The 25,441-nt window shown below is 42.0% G+C and overlaps 1 protein-coding gene across 6 annotated transcripts in view; it reads right to left on the bottom strand.

The window, feature by feature from the left end:
* ERC2 (ELKS/RAB6-interacting/CAST family member 2) overlaps positions 1 to 25,441 on the bottom strand; it is an 876,217-nt gene that overhangs the window by 214,210 nt on the left and 636,566 nt on the right. For all 6 annotated transcript variants that reach the window (XR_006741074.1, XR_006741075.1, XR_006741076.1 and 3 more), the window contains one exon: positions 3,067 to 3,214. Coding sequence is in view for 1 of the 6 variants with exons in the window: in XM_045579041.1 (XP_045434997.1) it covers positions 3,067 to 3,214 (148 nt within the window). In the remaining 5 variants the exon portion in view is untranslated. The remainder of the gene's footprint in view (positions 1 to 3,066; positions 3,215 to 25,441) is intronic.

Raw genomic sequence — 25,441 nt, 5'->3', positions numbered from 1 at the left:
TTAGGTTATTAGCCCAGTTTACAGATGAGAAAACTGAAGTGCAGGGAGTTTTAGTATCTTGCCAGGATTGCTCAGGTAACAAGAGCTAGAAGCCAGATTCACTCCAGATAGCACTTGCAAGATCCATTTATGGTTGTGTGGCAAAGGGTCTGTTCAGGCATCACAGAGTGCCCAGCTATAAAGCCTGAGCACAGCACCCGACCTTTTTGGACCTCTTCTTGGTAAGAGCATCAGTCCTTCAGTTGTGTTGGGAGCTCATGAGTGTATGTGTGTAAAGCTCTCAGATCCATTCCTGGAGCATGATAAGAGCCAAAAGTATTAGGAATTACTGATGTGATTCAAGAGCCGAAGTCTAAGAGCTCTGGGCAGAACCCACTCCTGGTGAATGGCTGGAGAACATTCTTAAGTGGGGATTTGGGCATCTAAATCCAGGTTTACAAAGGTAAGGGGATCTCACACTTTCTGCAATTCCCTTCTGCTTGCCACTCTGAATTCTTTCCTGAACCTGGTGGGGCATGTGTGGACGGACTCAGGTGGGCCACCCCAAACCAAACCCGAGCTCTGTTGCTTAAAGCTGTATGTCCTGGGCTGGTTCTTCCACACTCAGAATCTCAGGTATGCTCCTAGAAAAGGGATGTAATCCTGGTACCCACACCACAGGGCTACTGAGAGGATGGTAAGACAGCATCCTCTGGACACTGGACACATCCTGGCATAGAGTAAACACTCAGTAAAAAGAGGGTGCTTCATGCGCAAATGGATCATTATTCTTAGAATCATTACCATTTATAAGAATACAAACATGGATGTGCTCTTCCTTGCTCTGTGGCAGGGAGGGTGTGTGTGTGGGGGGGGGGGGGGGGGCGCAGTTTTCAAACCTACACCACCGAGGAGCCCATCCTCCTCCTTTGCTGCCTCTTTCCCCACAACAGCTTTTCAGACCTGCCTCAGCCCAGGAAGGAGCCTAATTCTGCATGGCTGGGGTTTCCCAAATGTGCCCCACAACACCCAAAACCAAGCCTGTCGTGAAGAATGAAGGCTTTGTGTGGTTTCTCAAGAGCACACTTAAGGCCTACACTCAACCCTTCCAGGAATCCTATGCTCAGAATCATGCATTTCCATGATAGTGAGCAAGAAACAAAGGAGCCTTAAAAAAACCCGTATTGGGAAAAGCACGGGGATATATGGGAGGGGAGAAGGAGGGCAGGATCTAAGAGACAGAAAGATAAACCTCGTCCGCTATGCCTGACAGGAGGCCTCTGGCAGCCTTAGCTCTGCAGTGATGCAGGACCATTTCAGAGGGGCTGGCCCTGTAGGGGGCGCAGCAAGTCTGGAACCCTGGGCAAATGTGTAATAAATGAAGTTACATTACAAATTAACACATAATGCTATCATTTATGGTTCCAGACTTCCTGGCTACCAAGTCCTGGAAATCACCAGAAGAGGTGAAGGTCAAGATAGGATGTGGCTCTCGCGCACCCCCACCCTCCATGGCGGGGCAAGTGTCTCCTTAGCCACTGACTGACCTGAGACCTTTGGATCATGTGTGCATCGTAGCTGGACCCGTGGTACTTGGCCGTAATATCTGGGCTGTAGCAAGCATCACAAGTGCATGGTATGTTCGAGCTCAGGGGCTGTTTCCTAGGTCTATAAACCTGTGGGAGAAAGCTACAATGGTTAGGTGCAGGAGGGGAGGATGCAGGCGCACGGGGAAGGAGCTAGGAGAAATTAAAGAAGGAGGCTCATCTTGACTTTCTGTGGCCAAGTGGGTGAACACCCCAGTGTAGAAGATGCACAGCCCCAAACAAGAGGTCCGATGGAAGCGGCCCCCGAGCCCCGGGGCCAGCACTAGCAAGGCATGCCGCTCTGTGGAATGACCCCCATGACTGGCAGTGCCTGGGACCCTCCCTCTGCAGGAGAAGGTGCCCAGGCATGGTGGTGGTCCCTCTCGTTCGGCAAGGCAGCCCCATGAGAAATGGCCTCTGGTTCAGGGCCAAAGGATGCCTTTTCCTTCCGGATGAGGAAGGGTTGGCCCAATTGTGAGGAGAAGGGACGTAAGCCTTTGAGCTTCCCTTCCATTCACCTTGCACCTTGTGCTCAGCCCAGATCAGCCTAGCAGGCAGCGGGCCAGTCCTGGGGGCTGACATCAATGTGGACACACTCCATGTGGCAGCCACCTTGTGAGACCACAGAGCATTGAGCCATAAGTTGCTAGGTTTCATAATGAAGCTAGGATCTGAGTGAACATTTGAACCATTGCTTCCAAAAGCTCCCGAGTTATACAGAGGAGAAACAATGCCTGAAGAGTTCAGGGATGACTTTGCAACATGCTTCAGGTGCAATTACTTCCATGGAAGCCACTTCCAGAAGACCGTCCAGAAAGCAAACAATTTTTTTTTTTTTTGCACAAATTAGGACTTTGTCCCTCCTTCCTTTTCCCTCAGAAGAAGTACAGTGGCCTAGTGAGGAGGAAAATCAGGGTAATGAGGTCAACAGGTGATAAAAAAAATATTAGACTAAATACTGGTCCGGGAGGACTCCAAGCATAGCCTGGCGGTGCCAGGGGCTGGGAGATGTCCCTCGGCCAAAAGGTCCAGGAGGAAACGGTTAAAGAGCCAAGGCTGGAAGTGTGGTGAGAAAGAAATCTAAAGAACTGGATGAGGGAAGTTATTTATAGGCCCAGAGAGTGAGCAAGACAGAAGATAACGGGTCCAATGGGAGAGAATGTGCCCAGAATTTAATTAGTAGTTCCTAGGATTTAGTCAGAAGTCACACAAAGTCCACTGGAAGGAAGAGAGCTGAGAGCTATTTCTGGGGAGATGAGGCTAACACAAAAGAAAGGAAAACAGCGCCGGTTGCAAACCACACAAGGCCAGGCACATGCAGCCCACACGGAGAAGCAGTAAGATGGTGTTCCAGTGACAACTCAGGTCATTTTGCTCCTACCTGCTTTCAGCTGCTTGCGCCTGCAGGATGGACATGGGAAAATGAAGAGCTGCTAAACCCACAGGAAGCACCCAGCGGCTCAAACCCAGCAAAACACACCTGACGGGCAGGAGGCCCCACCTGCTGCTTTAGCTGGTGCACCAGTCGGTCTTTCTCCCGCTTGAGGGCCATCACTTCATCCTGCGTCTTTTTCTTTTTGGAGGCAGACAGTTCCAGCAGGGCGATGTTTGCATCTTTCTCACTGATTGCCGCAAGCAGCGCTTCCTGTCTGGTAAGATAAAAATTATTGTGATGATTTGTATAAAGTGGGGGAAAACACCGTTTGTCATTTATAACCAAAAAGAGCCACGGAGTATTGTCTCAATGAGAAGGAATTATGGATAATGCTTAAGACAAACTAATTCCTTGACTCTCAGAATAGACAAAGTTGTGTGGGTCAGAATTCCTGAGACCACACACTGTATCCTCTAAGAGAGGTGACTTTCAATGGCTTCGCAGCTATAACAGCATATAAGAAATGGAGGGAGTCCATATGAACATTTGCTTTTAAAACACCTTCATCCATCTACCCATTTACCCATCAAGTCATTCATCAATATGCCTGTCCATCTTTCCTTCCATCCATCCATCTCTCTAACCATCCATCCATCCATCCATTTATCCATCTATCCATCCATCCATCCATCCATCCATCCATCCATCCATCCATTAGCCAGGTAATGTTCTAAGCCAACCAAACAAAACTGGGCAGCAAGTTCAGTATCAATTATAATATTTTCCTGTATGCTTTCTTTTTGAAGGCAGGCAGAGATATTTACTAGGGTTCCCTTCCCATTTTCAATGCAATTAGTGAGGTTTTCTTGTCATTCCACCAAAAATCATTTCTTCCTCAGTATTCCATATCTCAGTAATCACAGCACCATCTACCAGGTAGCCCAAGCCCCAAACCTAAAGTCGTCCTTGATTTCTTTCCTTCTTTCTCTACCCAGAACCAATCAACAACCTCATACATTCCTTATCTAAACTAATCTACTGGTAGGAAATGTTTCCCAACCACCAGCATCTATTCACATTGCTCATTCACAAGTCTCCCTGGTATGGATGGAGGCCAAATAATCTTTAAAAACATTTTAAGTCCGGGTTCCATCACCCGGTTGCATGAAAAATCCATTGCATCACTCATTAGACTTCACATCCAGAGCCTTTACTGATGCCTGCAACTCGTTACACCAACTGGCCCTAACCACCTCTGTGAGGTCATCTTTTTCCATTTCTCCCTCCTCAATCATTAGGCTCCAGCACATTTTGTTCCTGAACTCTTTTCTAGTCCTTGAAAATGTTACACTTGTTCTCACCTCATAAGCTTTGTCTTGCCATTGCCTCTGGCTGGAATGGCCTCACCTCGCAGCTCCCTATCCCTCAGGTTTCAGCTCCAATGTATCCACTTCAGACAAGCCATTTCCCGCTGCTCTCCTTGGCAGTGTCTCTCCACCTGACACCTTGTGCCCAAGCCGCTGGCCGTCTACATTACCCTGGCATTTTTTGTTTTGTTTTATACAACTCTTTACTAAATGAAAGGATCTTAGATATTGATGATTTTTCTCTGCTTGACACTCCATGAAAGGGGAAGCTTCTTGGTCTTAGGCACCCTAGTTCTCCAGCTTCTGGCAGAGCACATAGTATATGTCTAAAATGTTTGCTCAAGCAATAGAGAAGTTCACTTTATACTTCTCAAAAACATTGACAACGACATGTACAACTCTTTTCACGTAAAAATAAAGACAATGAGTTTACTCCTGACTACTCTCTGGTCACTGCTTATTCAGAAAAGTGTTAAAAGTTGACTCCTCTAATTTTAACAGTCCAATTTTATTGCAACAACCATTGCAGATTTTAATCTGGAATTTTCTGGGACCATTATTAACTAGGAAATGGTTCCTCTGGTGGGTTTTATTTAGTTCTCCTTTCCACTGAGGGAAGTCTTGTCACAGCCATTGTGTCACAATCCCTTTCCCTTCCTCTTTGTAAAAAAAAAAAAAAAAAAAAAAAAAAAAAAAAAAAAAAAATCAATAAAAGATATAAAAAAAAAATGTCAGGAGATATCTCCACTTTCCAGAAGAAAACCAGTACAGGCTGGACTATGAATAGCAGCATTAATATCTAGCTTTACACAGCCAGTCTCTTTCTGGGTAGCATCCTAAGACAACAGACATGCTTGTTGCTGATGGCCGATGCATATTTATACATAACTCCAAGCTGAAGAGTCTGCATGGACTTCAAATCTCTACTCCAACCTAGCTACAACACACCCAAGGTGACTGCAATATTTCACCACACTCTGCCCCAAATGAAAATGTTCAAGTGAAATTTTTCAATGGAAAAAAACCTTTAAAATCATTGGGAAAATTGGGAGTTGATAGCAAATCATGCTACATCCCTATAACTCACTCTTTACAGCTACAAACACACATGTAAAATGTTGATGAAAAATAACTTAATATGTGAAAACAGTTGTTTGTTGAGAGACAATTCTCCATGAGTCTCCTATTTTTTGCACACTCTTCATGAGCATAGGCACTATCTTCTTTTCTCACATTTTTTAAAGGATGTTTGTATAATAAATAACCTTGGAAGATAGAGGTGGTGTATCTGTTAGGATCAAAGACTAGCCATGCTTACAGCCCTGTATAATAGTGTCTCCTTCCAGCATAAAGGGCAGGCATGTTGCTGCCCATTATAAAAGAATTGGGCTCCCTAAGATCAGGGTTGCCCTCCTTTAATGCAACCCACTGCAGGTGTAGTTGTTCATCTGGCCCATCTACTTTGCCTTCATGAAACTTGGGGAATGGAGAATTGACATAAATATGCTAATGTTGCTGTCTTCACCTTGAGCAATAAAGTCCTTTTTCTCTGACCTAAAAGTCTTTGGTTTGCTGCCTGCATCCATGATAGTGAACCAGGCTGACCACTTAGCATACCATAGGGAAAACCTCAGACCCTTCACAGTTCTTGACATGCAAATATCTACAGAATAAGATCCCAAAACATAAAATTCTATTCCCAGAAAAAACAAAAACAGGAAGAAAATGCCAACAGTCTTTTTCTCATAGTGGTAAAATGAATAGGCTATTTTTAATTTTTTTCTGTATGCACCCTTTTTGCATAGTTCTTCCTTTCCACAAAGTCTAAAAAACTGTAAATGAAACTTACAAACTTTCAGTCACCAAGTAAACTACAGGAACATGCTTCAAATACTTGGCAGATGTAAAATTTGCTCATTTTAAAATCAAAGCATTTATGTTTTCTTTGCCCTTTGGCTCTATATGCACAGGTGAGTGCCTACACACATCCTCTCATACATTTCACACATGTCTGGTACAGTCCACATCATTCCCACTAGGACAGCTGCAACAATCTTCCAGGCAGGCTCCCTATGTCCACCTCTATATTCCTAGTCCGATGGCCCCTTTAAACCCATTTTTCTCTTTCAGGTCAAAATTCAGAATCATATAATTTTAATAAGTTAAAAGTCATCATTAACCTAAAGAATGAGCCTTCTAAACTCCGTTTGCCCTATAATCCCATAATTTAGTATTTTCAGAATGTAACATATATTTCCCCTCTTATAATACTATCAAAAGTTCCAATACATTAATTTCTAATATCAAATTTTTATTGATCATATAAAAACATATCAATTCCTAACTCTTTACAGATGTTATTACTAAATACAGCCCCAAATCTAGCCACATTGAAATCATTTTTATAAAAGTACACTTAAAAACACTCATCAATATTAATATAAATATAAAATAATCAATTTTGTTCTTCATAATCTTTTCCTCAGTGTCCTTTTTATTTTGTTTTATTTTGTCTGCTTTTATAAGTAACAAGTCTACTTAGATTGATAGAACTCTGTATAAAATTAGTGTAAGAAGGATTACATCTATTTTGAAACCCTCATTTAAATATTGACCTTTATTAATGAAAAATTACCCTAAAATACCTTGATTGAACTATACATTTAATAATTTTAGTCTATTTAAAATCAAAGAGTAATTGCCAGAAGGTAATAAAAGTATATAGAACTAGACAAAGATGATATTTTCATACTTAGAATGAATTTATGATGCTTTTAAAGCTATGTCTGGCCATTACCTATTTCTACAGAAATGCCAGGTAGAGCAAACTCTTAATTCTAGGGTATCAGAATCAACATATTAATTTTTTTAAGAAATAAGCTTTATAAAATAAATTTTTAAGAACTATCAAGATGATGCATTTTAACTAATAATTTAGATCACTGAGAGCTAATTCTGCAGCTATGGACTTTCATTAGCTCTGCTTTAAATGTCAGGGTGTTTTTTGTTTGTTTGTTTGTTTGTTTGTTTTTAGGTTGAGGATTTCTGAACATCATATTCTATACCTTTACAATTCCCATAGCCTCTTAGCTGATACATACTTAGAGCATCTAATAATGAAGACTTTACTGAAAAAAATACTGAGGTCTATTTTGAGAAAATAGCAAACACTGGAATAAATTAAGAAATGTAAATCGAATCTTCCTGCTTTTCCTTTTTCCAACAGGGATTGTGATCCAGCCTTTCCCATATTGGGAAAATAAAAGAGGTGCTGTGTCAAAAGACATGAGGGACAGGGCACTTGGATATAAACTGGAAACACAAAGAAAAATCCTCATTCTTTTCCCCAGCAGGTGAGTCACCTTCTAGATCCAAGGCCAGATGGACATCACTTCAGAAATTGTTACTGTTGCGTTGACCTGAAGAAAGTGTCCCATGAGCCTGAAATCGCGTTCAGCACTTAATCTGCCCTCTTTGCTTATTCACAGACAATGCAGAGAGAACATACATACTCATCTTTAGAGTTAGTGAGGTTTAGGATATGCCAAAGGCTTGCCACCTTATCCTTAGAAACTGCAATGTTCCAGTGCACAACTACTGAGGTGATCTGGCTATGCCCCCAAAGGCAGCTTAAAATATAAAAAGGGAGCCTCAAAACGCTAGGAAGGAAGATAAGATAATGCAAAGAGAAATAAATCTATAACAGCCTGCTGAATGCCAAGCTAAGAAAGCGGACCATGGACAGCATTTTATCAAAGTGCAGCCTAAACAAATGTCAAGGGGAATAATTTCTTTAACAAATATGGGCAACAATGGAGTGAAACAGGGGGCAATTCTGTGCCCTTGCGTGCATTTAGTCAGGGCTAACAATGGATAAAAATATGTGCATGGACACATTTAATAACCCTAAACTGTCATTCAGTTTGTAGGAGGTAGTCAAGATATAGCTAATAAAACACCAAAAAAAAAAAATGGTTTTAGCCACTCTGGGAAAAAAATCCTCTATGGAATAAAACAAAAGAGGGCTGAAAGGTGGCTCCCTTAAGATAAATGCCTTCTTTTGAGTGTTGGCTGTGGTTAACCTTCTCAAAGAGAACTCCAGAATCCGGATGGTAATACATAGCTACTTCACTTATCACAGTCAATTTAAAAGGGAGCTTTATAAACATTTCTATTTCACTCCCTGTTGCTGTCTTTCTATTAATGATGACTTGGAGGGGGGGCATCTAAAATTAATTTTCTAAGTTGTAAATGAGGCAGGCTAATTAGGAAGTTATAAATTGGTTGGGGGGAGAGACATTAGCACATTTTTTTTTTTTCTGGTGGGATTTTGTTTTAGTTAGCTGACCCATCTTTAGGAACACATTCAATTACAAAAGCAGATGCTTAAAAAAACGCACTCCATTAAGAAATGTTTGGATAATGACATACGAGAGAGAACCTACATTATGTATGGTGCTCAGCCCACAGTCATGTTCTAATCATACTGTGGGGGGGAAAAAAATTCCGCTCAATCAACTTTGCCAGTTAATTACTGTTTTCTTTCCCTCATGACCCTGAATCTTCAAGCATAAGTTCAGTAGGAGGTGACTTAAGACAGCTGGTGACGAAAGATCCTGTTCAAAACAGCCTCGGCCTCACCCCTGAAGTGAGGGTAGGTGAAGGTTTGCTGCGATCAACCCTGGAGAAAGATGCTCATTTGCCTACAGTTTCAAAGCGGCATTTTCACATGGCATCTTGAGAACGAAAAGGCTTTCGATATCAATTCATATCAACACTCCCCACCAGTAAAACGATGCATTGTGCATGCCGGGGGGGGGGGGGGGGGCGACGGGGGGGGGGGGGCATGGGTCATGCAGAAAGCGAAGCCGCTCACCTAAGGTGGGGCCCACGGGGGAGATGCGGTGGAACAATCAGGAGTCTGAGCAAGGACAAAGAACAGGCCAGACTTGTAAAGGCCAGGCTTTGGCAGCCCAGACTTCTTAATGCGGTTTGTTCTCTGTCGCCCACCTAAAACTGACCTCAAGAAATAGTTTACTCCAATTACGCAGAACTTTGTCTTTGAAATCTAATAGCACATGACTGGAATTTCCTCACACGGGGGCCAGAGAGTCCTGTGGAAGCTCTTTGCTCCATGCACTAGCCCTGGCAAGACTCAGGGAGGCAGCTAGCCCACCCTAGGGTTCCTCTCAGTGCAACTGGAACCAGAAGCTGGGAAAGGCCTTCAGGGCACTAAGATGCAAACGCTAGTGCCCCTTGGCATTCTGCTGGTGAGAGTGAGGCCCAGAGGGAAAGGCCCCAGGCGGGAGGAGGTTAAGTGCCAGGAAGAGCCACTGCTCCATCCTGAAGTGCTCTCTCCGTTCCTATCCCTTAGGTGAATTGATGGAGAGACAATGAGAGATGAAGGGACCACTGCCCAGGTCCTGGCAGAGGACATGTGCAAGGTAGTATTGTTACTGTGTGCCTGATCACCAAAAAACTTAATTTTAAAAATAGAGGAAGACAAAATACTTCTTTTGATTATGTTAGCCTATATGATTTCTGCTTAATTTAACTACACAAGTAAAATATCATTCAAGACCTAAGACAGTTTGGCTTAATGCACAGAGCATCAGCTTTTGGACTAAAGGCTCCTGGGTTCAAATCTGGCCAAGGGCACATGCTCAGATTGTGGGTTTGATCCCCAGTCTGGGGCATGCAGGAGGCAGCCGATCAATGATTCTCTTTTGTCATTGATGCTTTTTTGTTTTTGTTTTTGTTTTATCTCTCTCTCCCTCTCCCTTCCTCTCTGAAAGCAAATTTTATATAATTTATATATAATAAAAGCAAATGCATAACATGCCAATTAGACTGGATGTCCTTCCAGATGACCTTCCGGATGAAGCAGGGGCTGCCAAGGGAAGCCCAGGTCCTATGTGCCAGAGGGAAGCTGGTGAAGGAAGCTCTACACTTGCATGAGTTTGTACATCAGGCCCCTAGTACATATATATGTATCATTCAAGTCCGTCCTTAAGAGAAAAAGGTCCTTGTTTAGTGTCTCAGCATTGGAGTTGAATATACCTAGGATTGAATCTCTACCGGACTCCCCTCTGTAAATGTAAATGTGCTAGTGGGTCTCTTAATTTAAAGACAGACTCTCAGAGAAGCCTATGAAGTTGGTTTCTGTGAAGCTGCACATTTGACTTTCATGAGCTGATGTCTGTTATGCAAACAAACTTAAAGAAGAAAACAGAATTGCGTGTGAAGAAGAATCTGTCTATCATAAAAGCATCCCCTACCAGCCAGGTCCAACTTGGTCAATAGCTGTTCAACATTATTCCATCCCAAACTGCTAGGGAAGACCACTGGCAGAAGTGGGCAAGGCATGATTTCATGCAATATGGGAAATGGAAACATGTCCTAAAAGGTGACCCTTTAAAAATCAAGATCAAGTGCAAAATCTAACCAAAATCAAACAACTTCAAAACAAAAATTCTTCCATTATAAAAAAAACTTTTTAAAAAAGTTGGTGAATTTGGAAGGCAGGGAGGGCAAGTGAAATGAAGGGGCTCCGTGATCCATCAGCAAACCTGGCTTCGGGGTGTGCTGTGGTGATGCACATTCATTCTTGTTAATTCCTGCTCAGTGATGGAAGGCTTCCCTGTTGACCAGTGAACTGCCAAGGTAGCTGTCTATGTAAAACACACCCAGCAGCCAGACTGCCTGGGAGGGTTATTGATGATTGATAATAAGAAACCAAGCACATCTGGGCTTCACTGGGAACCGGAGCTTTGCCCAGCATTCCCCTAACTAAACCTACTGGCCATGGATAATCAGTTAGTGTCAGACTTGCCACATCACATTAAATTTTTCATTGGAAATGAACAACTGCCAGAGAATAGGTCACTGACTTGAAGGTTTAGCTCCAAGCCATTTGATCAATTATTTTTTTTTCTTATTGGTGAGATGAATGTGCATGTATGCATGTGTGTGTTTAAGATTCCAAAAGAGAGTATATTTTAATTTTCTCTCTAGTATAGATTGAGGCGACTAAGATTCGCTAGTAAGTCTCTGCACAGAACAGCAAATTGCCCTCCTGTATCTTGAACTAAAAATTGCCCCTCTTAATTTGACATTTTTGTGCTAAATCAAACCTCCCTTTGTTTATGTTTACATGAAATAGAATATTGCCATCGGCTAAATTATAATGAAAAACACAAGAGATTGTCATGTCATTGCTGCAAGAGGGATATGAGCAGAAGGGGGCACATTCCAGAATTTCGTTAACACAACATTTGAAGAAAATCAAATTAGGGTTCTGTGAAGCAGATCTTTGCTGAGAGAAATAAAAAAAAAATGAGTTTGTTGGAAGCAGCTCCTCTGAGCGAGTTCCTGCGAAGTAGGCTTCTAGGAGGGGTAGGACGGCTCGACACTGCTAACCAGATTTCCATGGACCTGACTCTGTTCTTCCTGGCTGTGCCTGCCACAGAACTGAACCACAATCCCAGGAAACCAACAGGAGTCTCCCTTTGGGATGCTGATGGCTTTCTGAGCACCCTGGGCCATGCAATTCTTCACCTCAGTGTCTAAGTGACTTTGAGAAGTCTAGCCTTTAGGTCTGCCATCTCGTGGCCATTGCAATAAATACCACCACTTGCTATTTTCCCCAAAATACTTACACCTCCATAATCTATATTCTAAAAAGTTGCCACAAAGGGTGCTTAGTAAACAAATGAACTTTAGCCACAGGAGGGCTCCACAAGGCAGAGGGAGCGAGGGCATTTCACATTCCAATCGCCTTTCTGCTCTAATTTTTCATTCCTGATGAAAGCCTTGATTCAAATGATCATTTGTCAAATTACTAAATAATCATTTGGTACAGGGTTGGGCCTGCTAAGAAATCGGATATGAGGTAGTAGGCATGTTTTAGGTGCCTTTTTTTTTTTTAAATGGACACATTGCTGTTTCCAAATGAGTGAGTCTCTGCATCTCTGTACTTGGCATAGACTTGCTAAGCGAATATTCAGAATAAAACAGATTATAAATGCAAAGGGGCTTATTGCTTGAAAATTAGGAAGATATGTTTTCCTGGCAGTAATTTAAAGTCCAAATGACAGAGTTCAAAAATACATACATCAACCTTCTGAAGACAAGAAGTAAGAACAAATTTGTCACAGATCCGTGTTAGAAAGAAATTGCTAAAATGCCTCAGGAAAACACACTGAGCCTGCCCAATGCGCACTCAGCACTGCTTGTTGAATGTCAACTGCTCCTGATCATCTACTCAGCAAGGCTTCCCAAATGTACCATAACCCTTACACCAGCAGGAGGTGCGAGAGCAGATTTAATGACCCTAAATTAATTTCAGTATAGAACTATACACTTTATCGTATTGTATTGCTAAGCAACTGTTTAAAAATGTTATATATATATATATATATATATATATATATATATATATATATATATATATGAAAAAAATCAGCTAGTGAATCCAGAAATGACAAGGTATATCTGTTAATTACCTGAAATTTCTGGATTCATTAAAACAGTACATGGGACACTACCAGCATGTTCCTTCTCAGAGGGAGAGGGAATGCGAAACCAGACAGCGGATGCAGAATGAAAGAGTCTGGTAAACTACCTGAACGCACTCCACATCTGGAAAGAATCGTGGGGGAACCAACCCGAGACACAATGGTATAGAAAGCAGGCTCAGATTTACAGTATGGGTGGCCTTGTGACTCATGGAAGCGAAGAAATTTCCACTCTGGGGGGAGCAGTGGCTAGAGCATTTCTGGAGTGAAATTAGGAAGTCCAGCCTGAACCAACTGAACTGTGCATGTTCCTTTGGGTGGCTGTTCACTGGCCATATAAGCAAATCAACCAGATGCACAGAGTCCAGATCTCCAGTGCCTTCAACACACATTTACTAAGCACCCACTGTATGTCAGGTCCCAGGGACAAAAGCACAAACCAAACAGGCACCACTCCTGTTTCTGTGGAGCTTATAACACAAAGGAATCCAGAGACTCTCCCAGGTCATGGGCTGGCTGATCCTACAATGATGCCCTCCCCCGCCACCCGCTCCCATCACTACCACCACACACACACACACACACACACACACACTAAAAAAGAGAAAAAAAGAAATACCCTTCTATTTCCATCAGGAACACATATCAGATCATCAGCAGTAGCATGTAAAGAAGATACTCGTGAATCCCATTTACCAATCCAAAGTCTTGGCCTACGAATCCGCACAGCATTTTCACTGATATGTATCAGATCCTGGGATAACTGATTCAAAAGCTCCCTCCCATCCCGTCCTCTTCCTTCTGAATGTCTAGTGCAAGCCAGCTGCAATCCAGAAGCTCGAACACCAATAGAAACACGAGACCTCATATTCAAAGTGGTTAGGCTGAATGATAAGTGCACTGTTTGTGTGGATCAGAAGCAATAGAATGTCAATGATTTCATACAGTTCAACCTTCCATAATAATAGCAACTTTACTGGTTTCTTTGTTTCTTTATAATATATGCCTATAGATAATTTTAATTATTTATCACTTCTATGGGTAAAGATTTAAAAAGTTGAGTTAATTTCCTCTCCACAATACCCAACTATTATCCCCCACGTACCCAAGGCTAATCACTCCAGGCAATTAACACAGGAGAGAGCCTGCTGCACAGGTCACAGGGGAAGGAGGGGTCCTAGCAGCCCGGGATGGTAACAGGGGCCCCCAGACCTGGAAAATCACTTAGTGAGACACTTCCTAGTGACCAGACTCCAACCTGACACTGATTACCACTCCCCAAGATACTGGCCTGTTGACTGATTGCTTTGAGATCAGATCATCGATCTCCCAGGACAGCCTTGAGTCTGCCCAGCCCCTCTGAGCAGCAATGGAGACCCTTCCTTTAGATTTGAACTTCAAGTCACAACACATAAGGCAGAAGTCAAAGCAGAATGGGGCTGCAGAATTTTTAAAGGTTTTTATCCCCCCGAAGTCTCATTGATGAGAGGCTCAATAAAAAAGCATTCTTGAGGACTGCAACACACTCGTGGAGCCATCGAATGTCAACCAGCGTCTTAATATCCCCCCATATCTGAAGAGACTTTACTCTGGGTAATACTGTGCTAGGTGCTATGAGGGATTATAAACTTTTCTGGTAAGGAAAGCAAATGCAAAGGAAAACTTTAATCACAAAACAAAGATAAACAATTGTTGATTAATGACTCCATTGTTAGAAGGAAGGATAAACAATTATTAATAGTTATCACTTTGTTTGTTATAGGCATATGTGAGGCCTGAGCAGAGCACATTGTTTCATTTAGTCCTCTCAAATTATCCCCCAAGGAGACAGCTGTTATTATTCCGATTGTGAAACTGAGTGAACTGATGCTGTGAGACTTAAGCAGTTTGAACAGTTGCATTGCTTTTAAATGGTGGGACAGGAATTTGGACCCAAATCTGTGTGAACTGGTCAGTTCACAATCATGCTTGGTTGGAGGAAGGAAACGACATCAGTTTGGTCTGGGATGACAGGGCTGAATGTCTCAGAGGACAGAAGAGATGGCTGGGTGTGAGGGAGGGCTGGACTGGCCGGTTGTGGAAGGGCAAGAGAGACTTCCTGGTGGGGATAAGTGTCTAAGGAGAAACTAAGAAGATTCAGACATTTAAAATTATTCCTTATTTACTATCCCTATTTTCAGCTGCATAACTTCCATGGATTAGATAAGAGACAGTGTCCAAATTAAGTACAATAGTTCCTAATGTCAACCCAAGGACTGATACTACCTTGTGCTGAAAAAATCTTCATACGCACATACACACGTACTTACACACATACACACACACACATATACACACACACACATTCATTTACACATTCATTCACATACATGAAAGCATAGGTAAATATTGTAGGAATAAGACTGCCAATAGCCTTTCTAGGTAACAGGGATTGAATAGCCTTATGTAACTTAATAGCTTAATTAGGTTGTCAAGCTTTATGTTGTTTTCATAAATATTTTTTTGTATTATTGGCCCATTATATCCAAAGTCTAGAAAGCACGCATTTGATTGCCAAATATTATTATACTTGGGGTGTGTCTGAGTAACACTTGGGCATTCCCTTTGGTTCTTCTTTTCTGAGCACAGGTGGGGATTGATTTGTCTTTTGGAAAGTGCTTGATGTTTCCCTATTGCTGAGGCTCCCAGGCAGACTGTCCCACCAATGTCATGCTGCACCCAGTTCTTCCTGCAAAGTGACCATTCCTTTGGTATCAGTATGAGATAGCCCATGTCCTTGGGACCTAGGTGGACAGTCATCTTTAATTTCACAAACAGGCCCTGTTAGGTCTTTCTGGGGCCTTCAGTGCCCAGAGAAGGAAAAGAAAAGCTGAGCTGGCCAACAGGCATCCTTAGGAGAACCACGCCTACAGGTGACCAGAGGATCCAGAGTGAAATATGACGTACTCTACCTCTCCTTCCACTGTCCCTTTTGTTGGGATGTGATGCAGTCTTTATATGGATAGAACCCGTGAATGTGGGATTAATGAGTGTCTAGGAAGCCTTGGGAATATGGTAGTTATTCCTTTAACTACCGGCTGTGAATATAGATGAGAAGTGCTCCAGGAGAAGCCTAAGATTTGAACGAGGACCTAAGAATGGAAGTCACAGGTAGTTTCAGGGCAAACGCCAGTCCAATAACAGGAAGGACTCGAGCCAAGTCACAGCTGTCAAACAATAGAGCGGGCTGCCTCGTTCCCATCTCCGAAGGCACTGGTGCAGACAACAGAAGACCGTGCTGAGCAATTCCCAGAGAAAGAATTCTCACAAACAATAAGTGGTGAGACTAAACACATGTTTTGGTTAGGTTTCTTTGAATTGCAAGTAACAGAAACTGATTCTGGCTAACTTAGCAAAGAGAGGAAGTATTAGAAGGATACTTGGATAGATCAAAGGGAAAAAAAAAAGAGCTAACAAGTGAACTTTAGGAAGGTCAGTAAGCAAGTCGCTCCAGGACGCTCATAGCAGGAAATCCCAAATTTTTCATGGGAAGACATACCATTTATGTAATAACTCTGCTACAACCTTCAGGCCTAATGTAAAAAGAATGATGTTTGACCTTCCTGGAAAGAAACAGATTGACCCAATCCAGGTTATTCAGTTATGGCCTGGGGTCCCCATCACTGGGAACCCACCCTAAATAATGAAGTCGCATTAAAAAAAAGGGGGGGGGGGGCGATAGCTATGATTTGAGGGCTATCCTAACTGGCAATTACGCTAATGATCTATAGCCTGAAGGGTCTGTTTCAGTGGTGTGCTGGAACTGGTTTTTACTGGCTAGTGAAAGTCAATTATATGCATCTCTTTCCAACTCCAGGGCAGTCTGTGCCTTGGCCATGGGAGAAGAATTTATACCATAGAAATTGGCAAACACTATCGATCAGAGTTTTCCCTTTTCATTGACCTGGTTTATCAGCACGCCATTGGCCTATTTCAAGATTGGACAGTCTTTCCAAGTCTGTTATACACCCCAGAGGACATGCCATGGATCCCAGGATAGGGAATATATAGCTAACACTCACCAGCACTTTTTCTATGCCAAACACTATTCTATAGTGCTATATTCTATAGCACTCCTATAGTAACATAACACTATGTGATACGCTATAATGTTCTAACTCCTTTATGAATATTAACTCATTCAGTCTGCACAAAAATCATATGAGGCTGGTACTATCATTTCCCCAGTTGACAGATAAGGAAATAGAGGCAGAATGGAGTAAATTGATGAAGTGGAGATTTGAACCCAGGCAGTCTATAATAAGTCCTCAAAATAAAATAGACAATGGGTAGCTGTTCTGAGTTGTGATACCTGTGACCCAGAAAAATACAAGCAACTCAACCACTTTGAACCCTCAGCTGGATTCCAATAAGAAGATCACCCCTCAGTCTCAAGGCTGATGTCAGAGAGAACGGCCAGGGATAGCTCTACAATTAGTGCTTGGATGTTCATTCCTTTCATTACCTGGGATGCTGGGAGACTGTATCCAAATCCAAAACCTACAAATCCAGGTGGATGAGAGTGGCTCATAGCATACAGGGCCAGAATCCCCCACGTGAGTGACAGCAGCATTTCAGGACTCAGTGGGAAGTGCACATCCCATCAGTGTTCCCGAATGGGCCAGGATGCCACCACCGCGATGAGAAAGGACAGACAGTCTGAACTTCCCATCTACCTCTCCCACTAGTTCTACTGGGAGGCAGACACGGAAAACTGCAAGCAGGAGCCTAATAGAAAGGTCGTCACCTGTTTGTAGATGTGTGCCTGGGACAAGTCACTTGACTTTAAGCATCTTAGCTGTAGGACCTGTGAAAATGGAAATTACGTTATCTACCCCTAAGGTCACTGAGAGCTTCAAATGAGCTGGCCCCCAGGAAAGCATCTGGTGAGCCATGTCACCACAGGGGTGAGCATTGCTCTCAGCAGTATCCCTACTCACATGGCAAGTGGGCTCTGAAGCCCGGGCTGCGACAATGCAGTTTGATTCATCTCAAAGAAAATGTGATAGGATCCCACTCTCAATTAAGCCAATCTAGCCAACCCGCTATCAAATCATCAGTCCAAGTGGCTGATGGAGCTGCAGCTGGGACAATCGGAAGTTCATGAAGGGAAAATGACCATCAGAAGGAAACACAAGCCAGCTTTCCTCTTCCAATGATGAGAAGTGAGAGAAGTGACCGTAAGCCATTGGCAGGAAAGACAACCGCTGTTTCTAAACAGACTTTAAAAATTATCCATTTTGTGTAGTGAAGGCCTGCAGGGGGCGGGTGTGTGTGTGTGTGTGTGTGTGTGTGTGTGTGTGTGCAGGGTAGAGGGTGTCAATGGAGAGAAAAGAGGACATCTGTTTCAGCAATGCAAACAAATTTAAAAAATTACTAATTCCCATAATGAGAATTTCCACAAAACGAGAACACCCACCGAAGTTTTGTTGAGTGAGTGAATGTGATTAACCCTAGCTGTGCAGCACTACCTGCTGTGTGACTTTGTGAAGTCAATCGACTCTGTGAATCTCCATTTCTTCACCCATAAAATGCAAATAATAACCTTCACTACCTGGGGCAAATGGGGATGCATTTTGGACTTGTGTTCCTGAGAATTATATGAGATAAAATATGTAAACCACTTGACACATTTAGTTGGACTCAGCAATTATTATGGTAAAAACAAGCTGTAGTTATTATGACTATTATTATTCATTTACTTCATTAATTTACTATTATTATCAGCTACAAGATAAATATGTTCAAATCACCAATTGCTAAGGGAGTAATATGAGTATTCCCAGCTGCTAGAGACAAGAAGAGAGAGCCTTTGATTTAATTATTTTTTTAACAAAAAGGAATGTTGAGTAGCGATTGTCTCAGTTTTCTGTATTTGTAAGGAAAGACTCAATATGTTCCCAGTGTTTACCATGGTCTCACAAGTCCACTTCCACACACTTAAGCAAATGTAAATTGGAGAGTGGAGATGCATTTTTCTGATAAGTGCAAGAAGAACTGCATTATAAAACTGACAGTATTCCAGCTGCCATTTCCACTCTCAATTTGGCTTTCTTTTTTTTAATCACTTCGCAACCCTTTTGAATATCCAAATCCAATATTCCAATGGATCTTCAGAGCCAAAAAGCTTTCTGCAAAGGATTAAAGAAGTAGCTAAGTGTCATGAAGAACATGAATTTGATTCCCTTGAAGGAAAAATAAAAGTTGTGGCTATTGCCAGGCTGGTGTGGCTCAGTGGTTGAGCATCAACATATGAACCAGGAGGTCAAGGTTTGATTCCAGGTCAGGTTGTGGGCTCCATCCCCAGGTTGGGGGGTGGGGGGAGGGGGAGGGAGCAGAATAATAATTCTCTCTCATCACTGATGTTTCTATCTCTATCCCTTTCTCTATGAAATCAACAAAAATAGTTTTTAAAAAGTCATGGCTATGACAGTTCCCAGTTTTTGTGTAAAGCATTTTTTTAAACTCCACAAAATTATAACAGGAAAAATATTAACAAACTTCTATGGTCAAATAAACGAAAGTCCCATCAATTTATTTGTAGTCTCTTTGAATTTCAAATAGTCACAGGTGCTAAATGTCTTTCTTTGTCTTGTTAAAGAAGTCTGAAATTCTTAGAAGTTTCTATCATAAACAGCTCAACATAAGCCAGGACAATCCTTTGCTCAAATGGAGTGAATTTAACTTCTAGCTCAAAACATGTATAAAGTATCTATTGTATAACCCACAGATTGTGATAATATAGCAAAATAACTTGTATTCTTAAATGACAGCTGCATTTTTAAAGTCACTCCTTCCTCTTAAAAAGGGAGCATGAAGGAGATGAACAGCAAATGTTCTGATATTACTCTCCACTTTTACTTTAAGTTTAAAGAACTAATTAGGAATAACATGCTCACCTAATAATTGGCTATTCATCCTCTTTTTTTTCTTTCAACTTAACCATTTCCTCAAAGATCAATCTGCACTTCATTTATTTATTTCCACATAAAGACGGCTTATAATTCGCTTAGCCCAAGTTTGAAATACTGGGTTGTCTGTAAATATGGAAGCGCCTGGAAGAAGCCCCGGTAATTGGTGCTTTTAGCCGCCCACTTAATCTTGCTTAAATTACCAGCATTCACCATGAGGAATGACCGAGAGGCACAGGTTGAGTAACCACCGGGATGGCAAATGCAGCGGGGGAGGAGGTTAATAAAGATTATTGTCAGGAATCTGAACTTGCTATTCCAAATCACGGGAACCAGCGAGTCACAAATTAAGAGCACTTGCTAACTAGAAGCGAGGTGACGGCCAACTGCGGTAGTTAAGATATTATTGCTTCTGTAAATGCTAAACTCCAGTATAAAGTAGACATGTAATCTTCAACTCCCCAAACACCCCAATTTGGCCACTAAAGATGCTGTTTTACATTTCCAAACATTTTCCCCTGTCACTACTTTTTATACTTCAGTTCTCAGGTTGTAAGTATTTGTTACTTGCAAAGAAGCCCCCTTTGAACACTGAATCACGGGAGGCATTTGTAAGGAACCACCAATGCCGCCTGCCAAACAAAAACTCCCCGCTGGTGACATGACCACCTAGTGACCTCTAAAAATGTTGTAACAATGTGAAAAATAGCTCCCTCTTGTAGGAAACAGCAATTTTTTAAATTAAACGTACATCGAACGTTCGCTTACATACAGATAAATGGTGTTCAGAGTCACCTTCTCTGTTTCCAATTTCAATCTTTTGAAACCCAGCCCAAACCTAAATAAATAAACGTTGATACTAAGAAGAAACTAAGAGCTCAAGAGCCTTGTGATTTTGCAAACAGCTTTTTTCCATTTTTGAAAATCTAAACTCCGGGCCAGACACTGAACAGGTAATGAAAAGGAACAGGCCTGGCAGTCCCTCTGTGGTTCTAAGCTGAAAACTACGTCAGGCAGAAATAAGTGGCTATAATTTGGCAGGCTTAATGTCTTTAAAAGTTTGCAGCTTGCTAGAGAGAGAGAGAAATTTTTTTTTTTTTTTTTTATAAAACAGTTATAACATTTACAAATTGAAACACAATCACTAAGCTAAAAAGCCACCTTGACATAATTTCATTATGCTCAGACTTTAAACATATTTTTATCATCTTCAAGTGTGGGTTTTGTGTGGTTTTTTTTTGTTTGTTTGTTTGTTTTTTGTTTTTGCACCTAATAAAATAGCAGGCACTGATAATTATTAAAACTGGGCACCGGGAGGCCTTTTGATGCGAACATAATCTTAGATGACTGTAATATTGGAGAATTCCATTTATACTGTTTGACATCCAAATATTCAGGGCTGGTCTCACTTTAAAAGGTGCAATGGAGCTTCCCATACACGCCCAATGGGACACGGGGAATGGGAAATTGGACTTGACAGTAAGGATTTTTGAGGCTGGGGATCACTGTTTTTCCGGTTAGCTTATCTTTCTAAAATTTCAAAATTAAAAGTCTCAAAGCACCAGGAGTACGACATGTCAAAGGCTGTTTGACTTTAATGTGTCTGTTGTTCATCCTGACATCTCCTTCTGATGAATTATTTCCAAACACTGGCCCAGGCCACGAAAAATCGGATCAGCTTGAAAGCAAAGTGGCACCAGCAACTGTTTGTTTCCAAGCCATTAAAATCCTGCGAGATCACTTGTTCTAGAAAGCGTCTAGCCCTTGCCTCTTTGGATCTCTCTCACCTAGCCCCACCCTGCACCCCGCTCCTCTCTTGGATCCGAATGCCACAAAGCAAGTGGACCTACTTTTAACTATGATTTTTTAAAAATAATAAAATGCAAAGAAGAAAGAGAAAAAAAATGCATACCCAAATCTATGTTAAAATATGCTTCTACCTTTCCAAACGTTAGCTTAAAACCCACTTTGTTTACATGTGAGCACACCGGACTTAAAACTCTGGGTGAAGTGCTCCACTCCAAACTGAAAACGATGCCCTGGAAACTAAGTGCATGTTGGCAGCCAGGAGAGGTTCATGAAGAAGAGACAGAGCTCCAAATGTTGTTTCATCTCCAAACCTTCCATGCAAAAAGCTGCATCACACTAACTTAGGCAGTTCTGAAAACGGAAGGGACTGGAATCTACGGCTGAGACAGTCTAGGGCTCTGACATGAGGGGAGCCAAGTCCTGGAGCTTGGACTACCCACTTCCAAATTATGCACACCACAAGCCCGCCGCTCACACCCAGGAAAATCACACAAACCTGTCTCCTCTTTCAAGCTTTTCCCAGAGACCCTTCTGGGATTGGTCTTGTGACAGAACCCCACAGTGGCAACAGGACCTTCAGGAATCCTTAGACTTTAAGATCCCTGCCCGCAGGGATCTAACAACTTTCTGAGTTGGATTCCCTTGTCACCCAGGACATTGCCAGCAGCACACTGTGGGCTGGCACTCAGACAATGTGGGCCATGTCTTTTGCCAAAAGAAATTCAGCCACTGAATCGAAGAAATTGTGGATTCTGGATCTTTCTACTCTTCGTCCTATGCATTGAAAGGCAAACCAACACCCTTGCAAAAAGCTCAAACTGTGTAGTAACATTTTCCAAAAAGGTTACAGTGGGTTTATGTCAGTGAATGTGAAGGGGTGAAATATATTCTTCAGCAGGGTTGCTACCAACAAATAAGGTTTATGTATACTAAAAGGGAGTCCATTTTGGAAATTCAAAACACTTGGCTTGCCAAGGTGAGGGCTAACCACCGAATTCCACCAGATAAGGTGGGTTTTATATTTTTCTTTTCTAGATTATAGACTCTGACTAATTCTTGATATTTTTAGCTCTTTGCAGTGGAATTTCAACTTGGAATACGATTTTACTCCCTAACAATTAAGCCGAACCTCAAAAGCAACTGTTTTACGACACTTCAGGCCCTCCTATCAGTGGAATTCCTCCTTTTATACCAATCCAGCAAAGCATAAATTATGAACAGTATCCTAACAGAAATAGGCTCCCAGTTGGTACACGGTTGTGCCATTTCTCCTTCTCATTTTGAAAATGACAGTCACATTGCAGTTTTAAGAAATAGCTTTCTACCATCTTTATGAATATAGGATGGCTACTTCCCCACTCCACCTACATCCCACTCCGACCTCGGACATTCCCTCCATCTCCTCCCACTCCCTGGCAGTCCGACCAGCTGGGACATTTTAGTCTCTTTCATTAAAAAAAGAAGGTTAAGGTCAAAATAAGTATGATAAACATGGTAGTGTCTATTCTCAAGACTCAAGGACGAAAAACTAAAACAACAAAAAATTGTAACATTCAAATTCACTAAGTGTATGACAAAGATTGTATTTTTCCCCCCTTGCAACATAATCATGAAGGAAGAAGGGGTTTTTGGAAAACAGCAGACTTTACCTTTAGTAAATCTAGTTTTTTAAATGAACCCAATCATTCATTTTACAGCCTGCATTCCTTAAATTTATGTTTCCAATTATGTGAGTGACTGACACTTTCAAGTTTTCCAGTTGGCTTTGGAAAGCAGCGCAAGTAAATGTACATAAAGAATATCTTCATATACTGGTACACCCACAAAGAGTAAGGGAATTGGGCTCTACTGTAACGTGTTCATCTTTGAAGTTTCAGCATTTTGGTGGAAGGTTCTTTCAAAGTGAATTCCCATGCTGTGACTTTCCACAGAACAAACTTCACTACGGGGCGTAGCTTCTTTCCTGACGATGTCAGCACCCTTCCCCGACATCAGCCCCTGCCAAACAGTAGTCCGGTGTCAAGGTTATCACATGGAAACAGACCGTGGGCTTCAGTGTCATCCTTTTCTAATCGCTGACAGAGGCACATCCACAGCACCCACAGGGCAGCGCATGGACATCAGGGAGCCTGTGACAGCCCAGGTAAATTAATGTGCCTCCCACCGCCCCACGTCAGGAGGCAGCCCGGACTCCTCAGCAACACCTTCCGAAGTCCTTTTATCTCCCCATTGCCTTCCTCCATAAAGGTAGCAGTCTACTGTCTGCAGTGTAAGCAAGTATCTCAGGTCGTAAAAAAATGGATTGGGGGCCCTTTGCAGACTCCTACCCAGTGTTTTTCATAATAGTCCCATGGATCAGTCTGTTGATAATTCTGCATACAGCTGCAGAAATGCTTTCTTCTTTACTCAGCTCAGAAACACTTGACAAATGAGGAGAAAAACTTAGTTGCTGTGCAAAACATTATTAGAGCATTTCCACATATCTGCTGGGAAGAAAAGCGAGTGAAAGGTGATGCACAATGAATACATCGCTTCACAGTCAGGGGACTGGATCACAGTAGCAGGTAAGGGCGGGAAGACTGCCCCGAGAATATCCCTACTAAATGCTCCTTCTCATCAAATCTGGCTTCACACAGTGTGTCTGCGTGAGAACGTGCCATGTAAAAGCAACTATCACATAAAATAATCCAGAAAAGACACCACTATTATTTGACACATAGAGTAAGCAAATGGCATCAGTAAACGAAGGAATGAAATACAGAAAGGGAGAGTGGTTTGGGGGTGCCTTGACTTGTTTCTGGAATAACATAGGCTAAAGAATGGGAAAAGAATGATGGCAAGTCATAAACCCGCCCCTGAGAGAGAATCGGTGGGCCCAGGGTGCACCCCGACATGCCAAATGAGGAGACCGGTGATGCAGATTACGCACCCCACAGGCTCACGATGTGATCCAGAGACTCTGCCAGCATTAAGGAAGATGCTGTGAGGATCAAACAGATAATGCACTGACACTGATAATGCAAATAAGAGAGGCTCCGCTGCTGTCACTACAGCGATTGTTCTTATTCCTGTTGTGCCTTTGCTATTATTGTTATTTATTACTGTAGCTGGGTATTCGTATTCTGTAAAGTTCAGTAAATATTTTAGGTTTTACAAGTAGGAGTGTCAGATTCCAAAAATAAAAGTACAAGAGTCCAGTGAAATTTTAATTTCAGATAAACAGCAAACATGCAGCCACTGTTTATCTGATTCTTTAATAATGGAGGTTCCTTATTTTGTCTGGCAACCTGGCTTACAGGCCATGGGTTCTCCACTGCGGCTTCTTGGTTCTGCTGTTGTGGTGTGAAAGCAGCCCTGGGAAGACATAGACAAATGGGTGTGGCTGTGTTCTAATAAAACTTTATTTACAAAAACAGATGGGATGATGGTAGGAGTTGGCTCATGGGAAACAGTTTTCCAATCCAGAACACAGTTCAAAATTGAGCCTATACTTAGTGAAATGATCAGATGTTAAAAAAAAAGGATGGACTACTCTAAACATGATAAATGGGACCTTTTTTTTTTTCATTCATAGAAACAGTATATGCCTTTGCCACTGTCTGGATACAATTCCTAGGTTTTTCCATTTGCTACGGTGTCCAGGAAAACATTTCTAACATTGCAATGCACCTACGAATGTAATTTTTGGAAACCAATTACATGTCCCCAAATCCTATCAAATATGATTGATACACACATGAATGAGATCTTGTCCCCGACTTTAAGGGTCTCTAACCCAGATCATGAGAAACCTTTTCTTTTCTTTTCTTTTTAAGTCATATTAAAGGTCATTAGTATTATAAGTTCGTTGGGTCAAGCA

The sequence above is a fragment of the Pipistrellus kuhlii genome, unplaced genomic scaffold (assembly GCF_014108245.1).
Source record: "Pipistrellus kuhlii isolate mPipKuh1 unplaced genomic scaffold, mPipKuh1.p scaffold_m20_p_11, whole genome shotgun sequence".
NCBI classification, from domain to species: Eukaryota; Metazoa; Chordata; class Mammalia; order Chiroptera; family Vespertilionidae; genus Pipistrellus; species Pipistrellus kuhlii.
The sequence above is the reverse complement of the archived record's forward strand: the minus strand, read 5'-3'. Positions and strand labels throughout refer to the sequence as shown.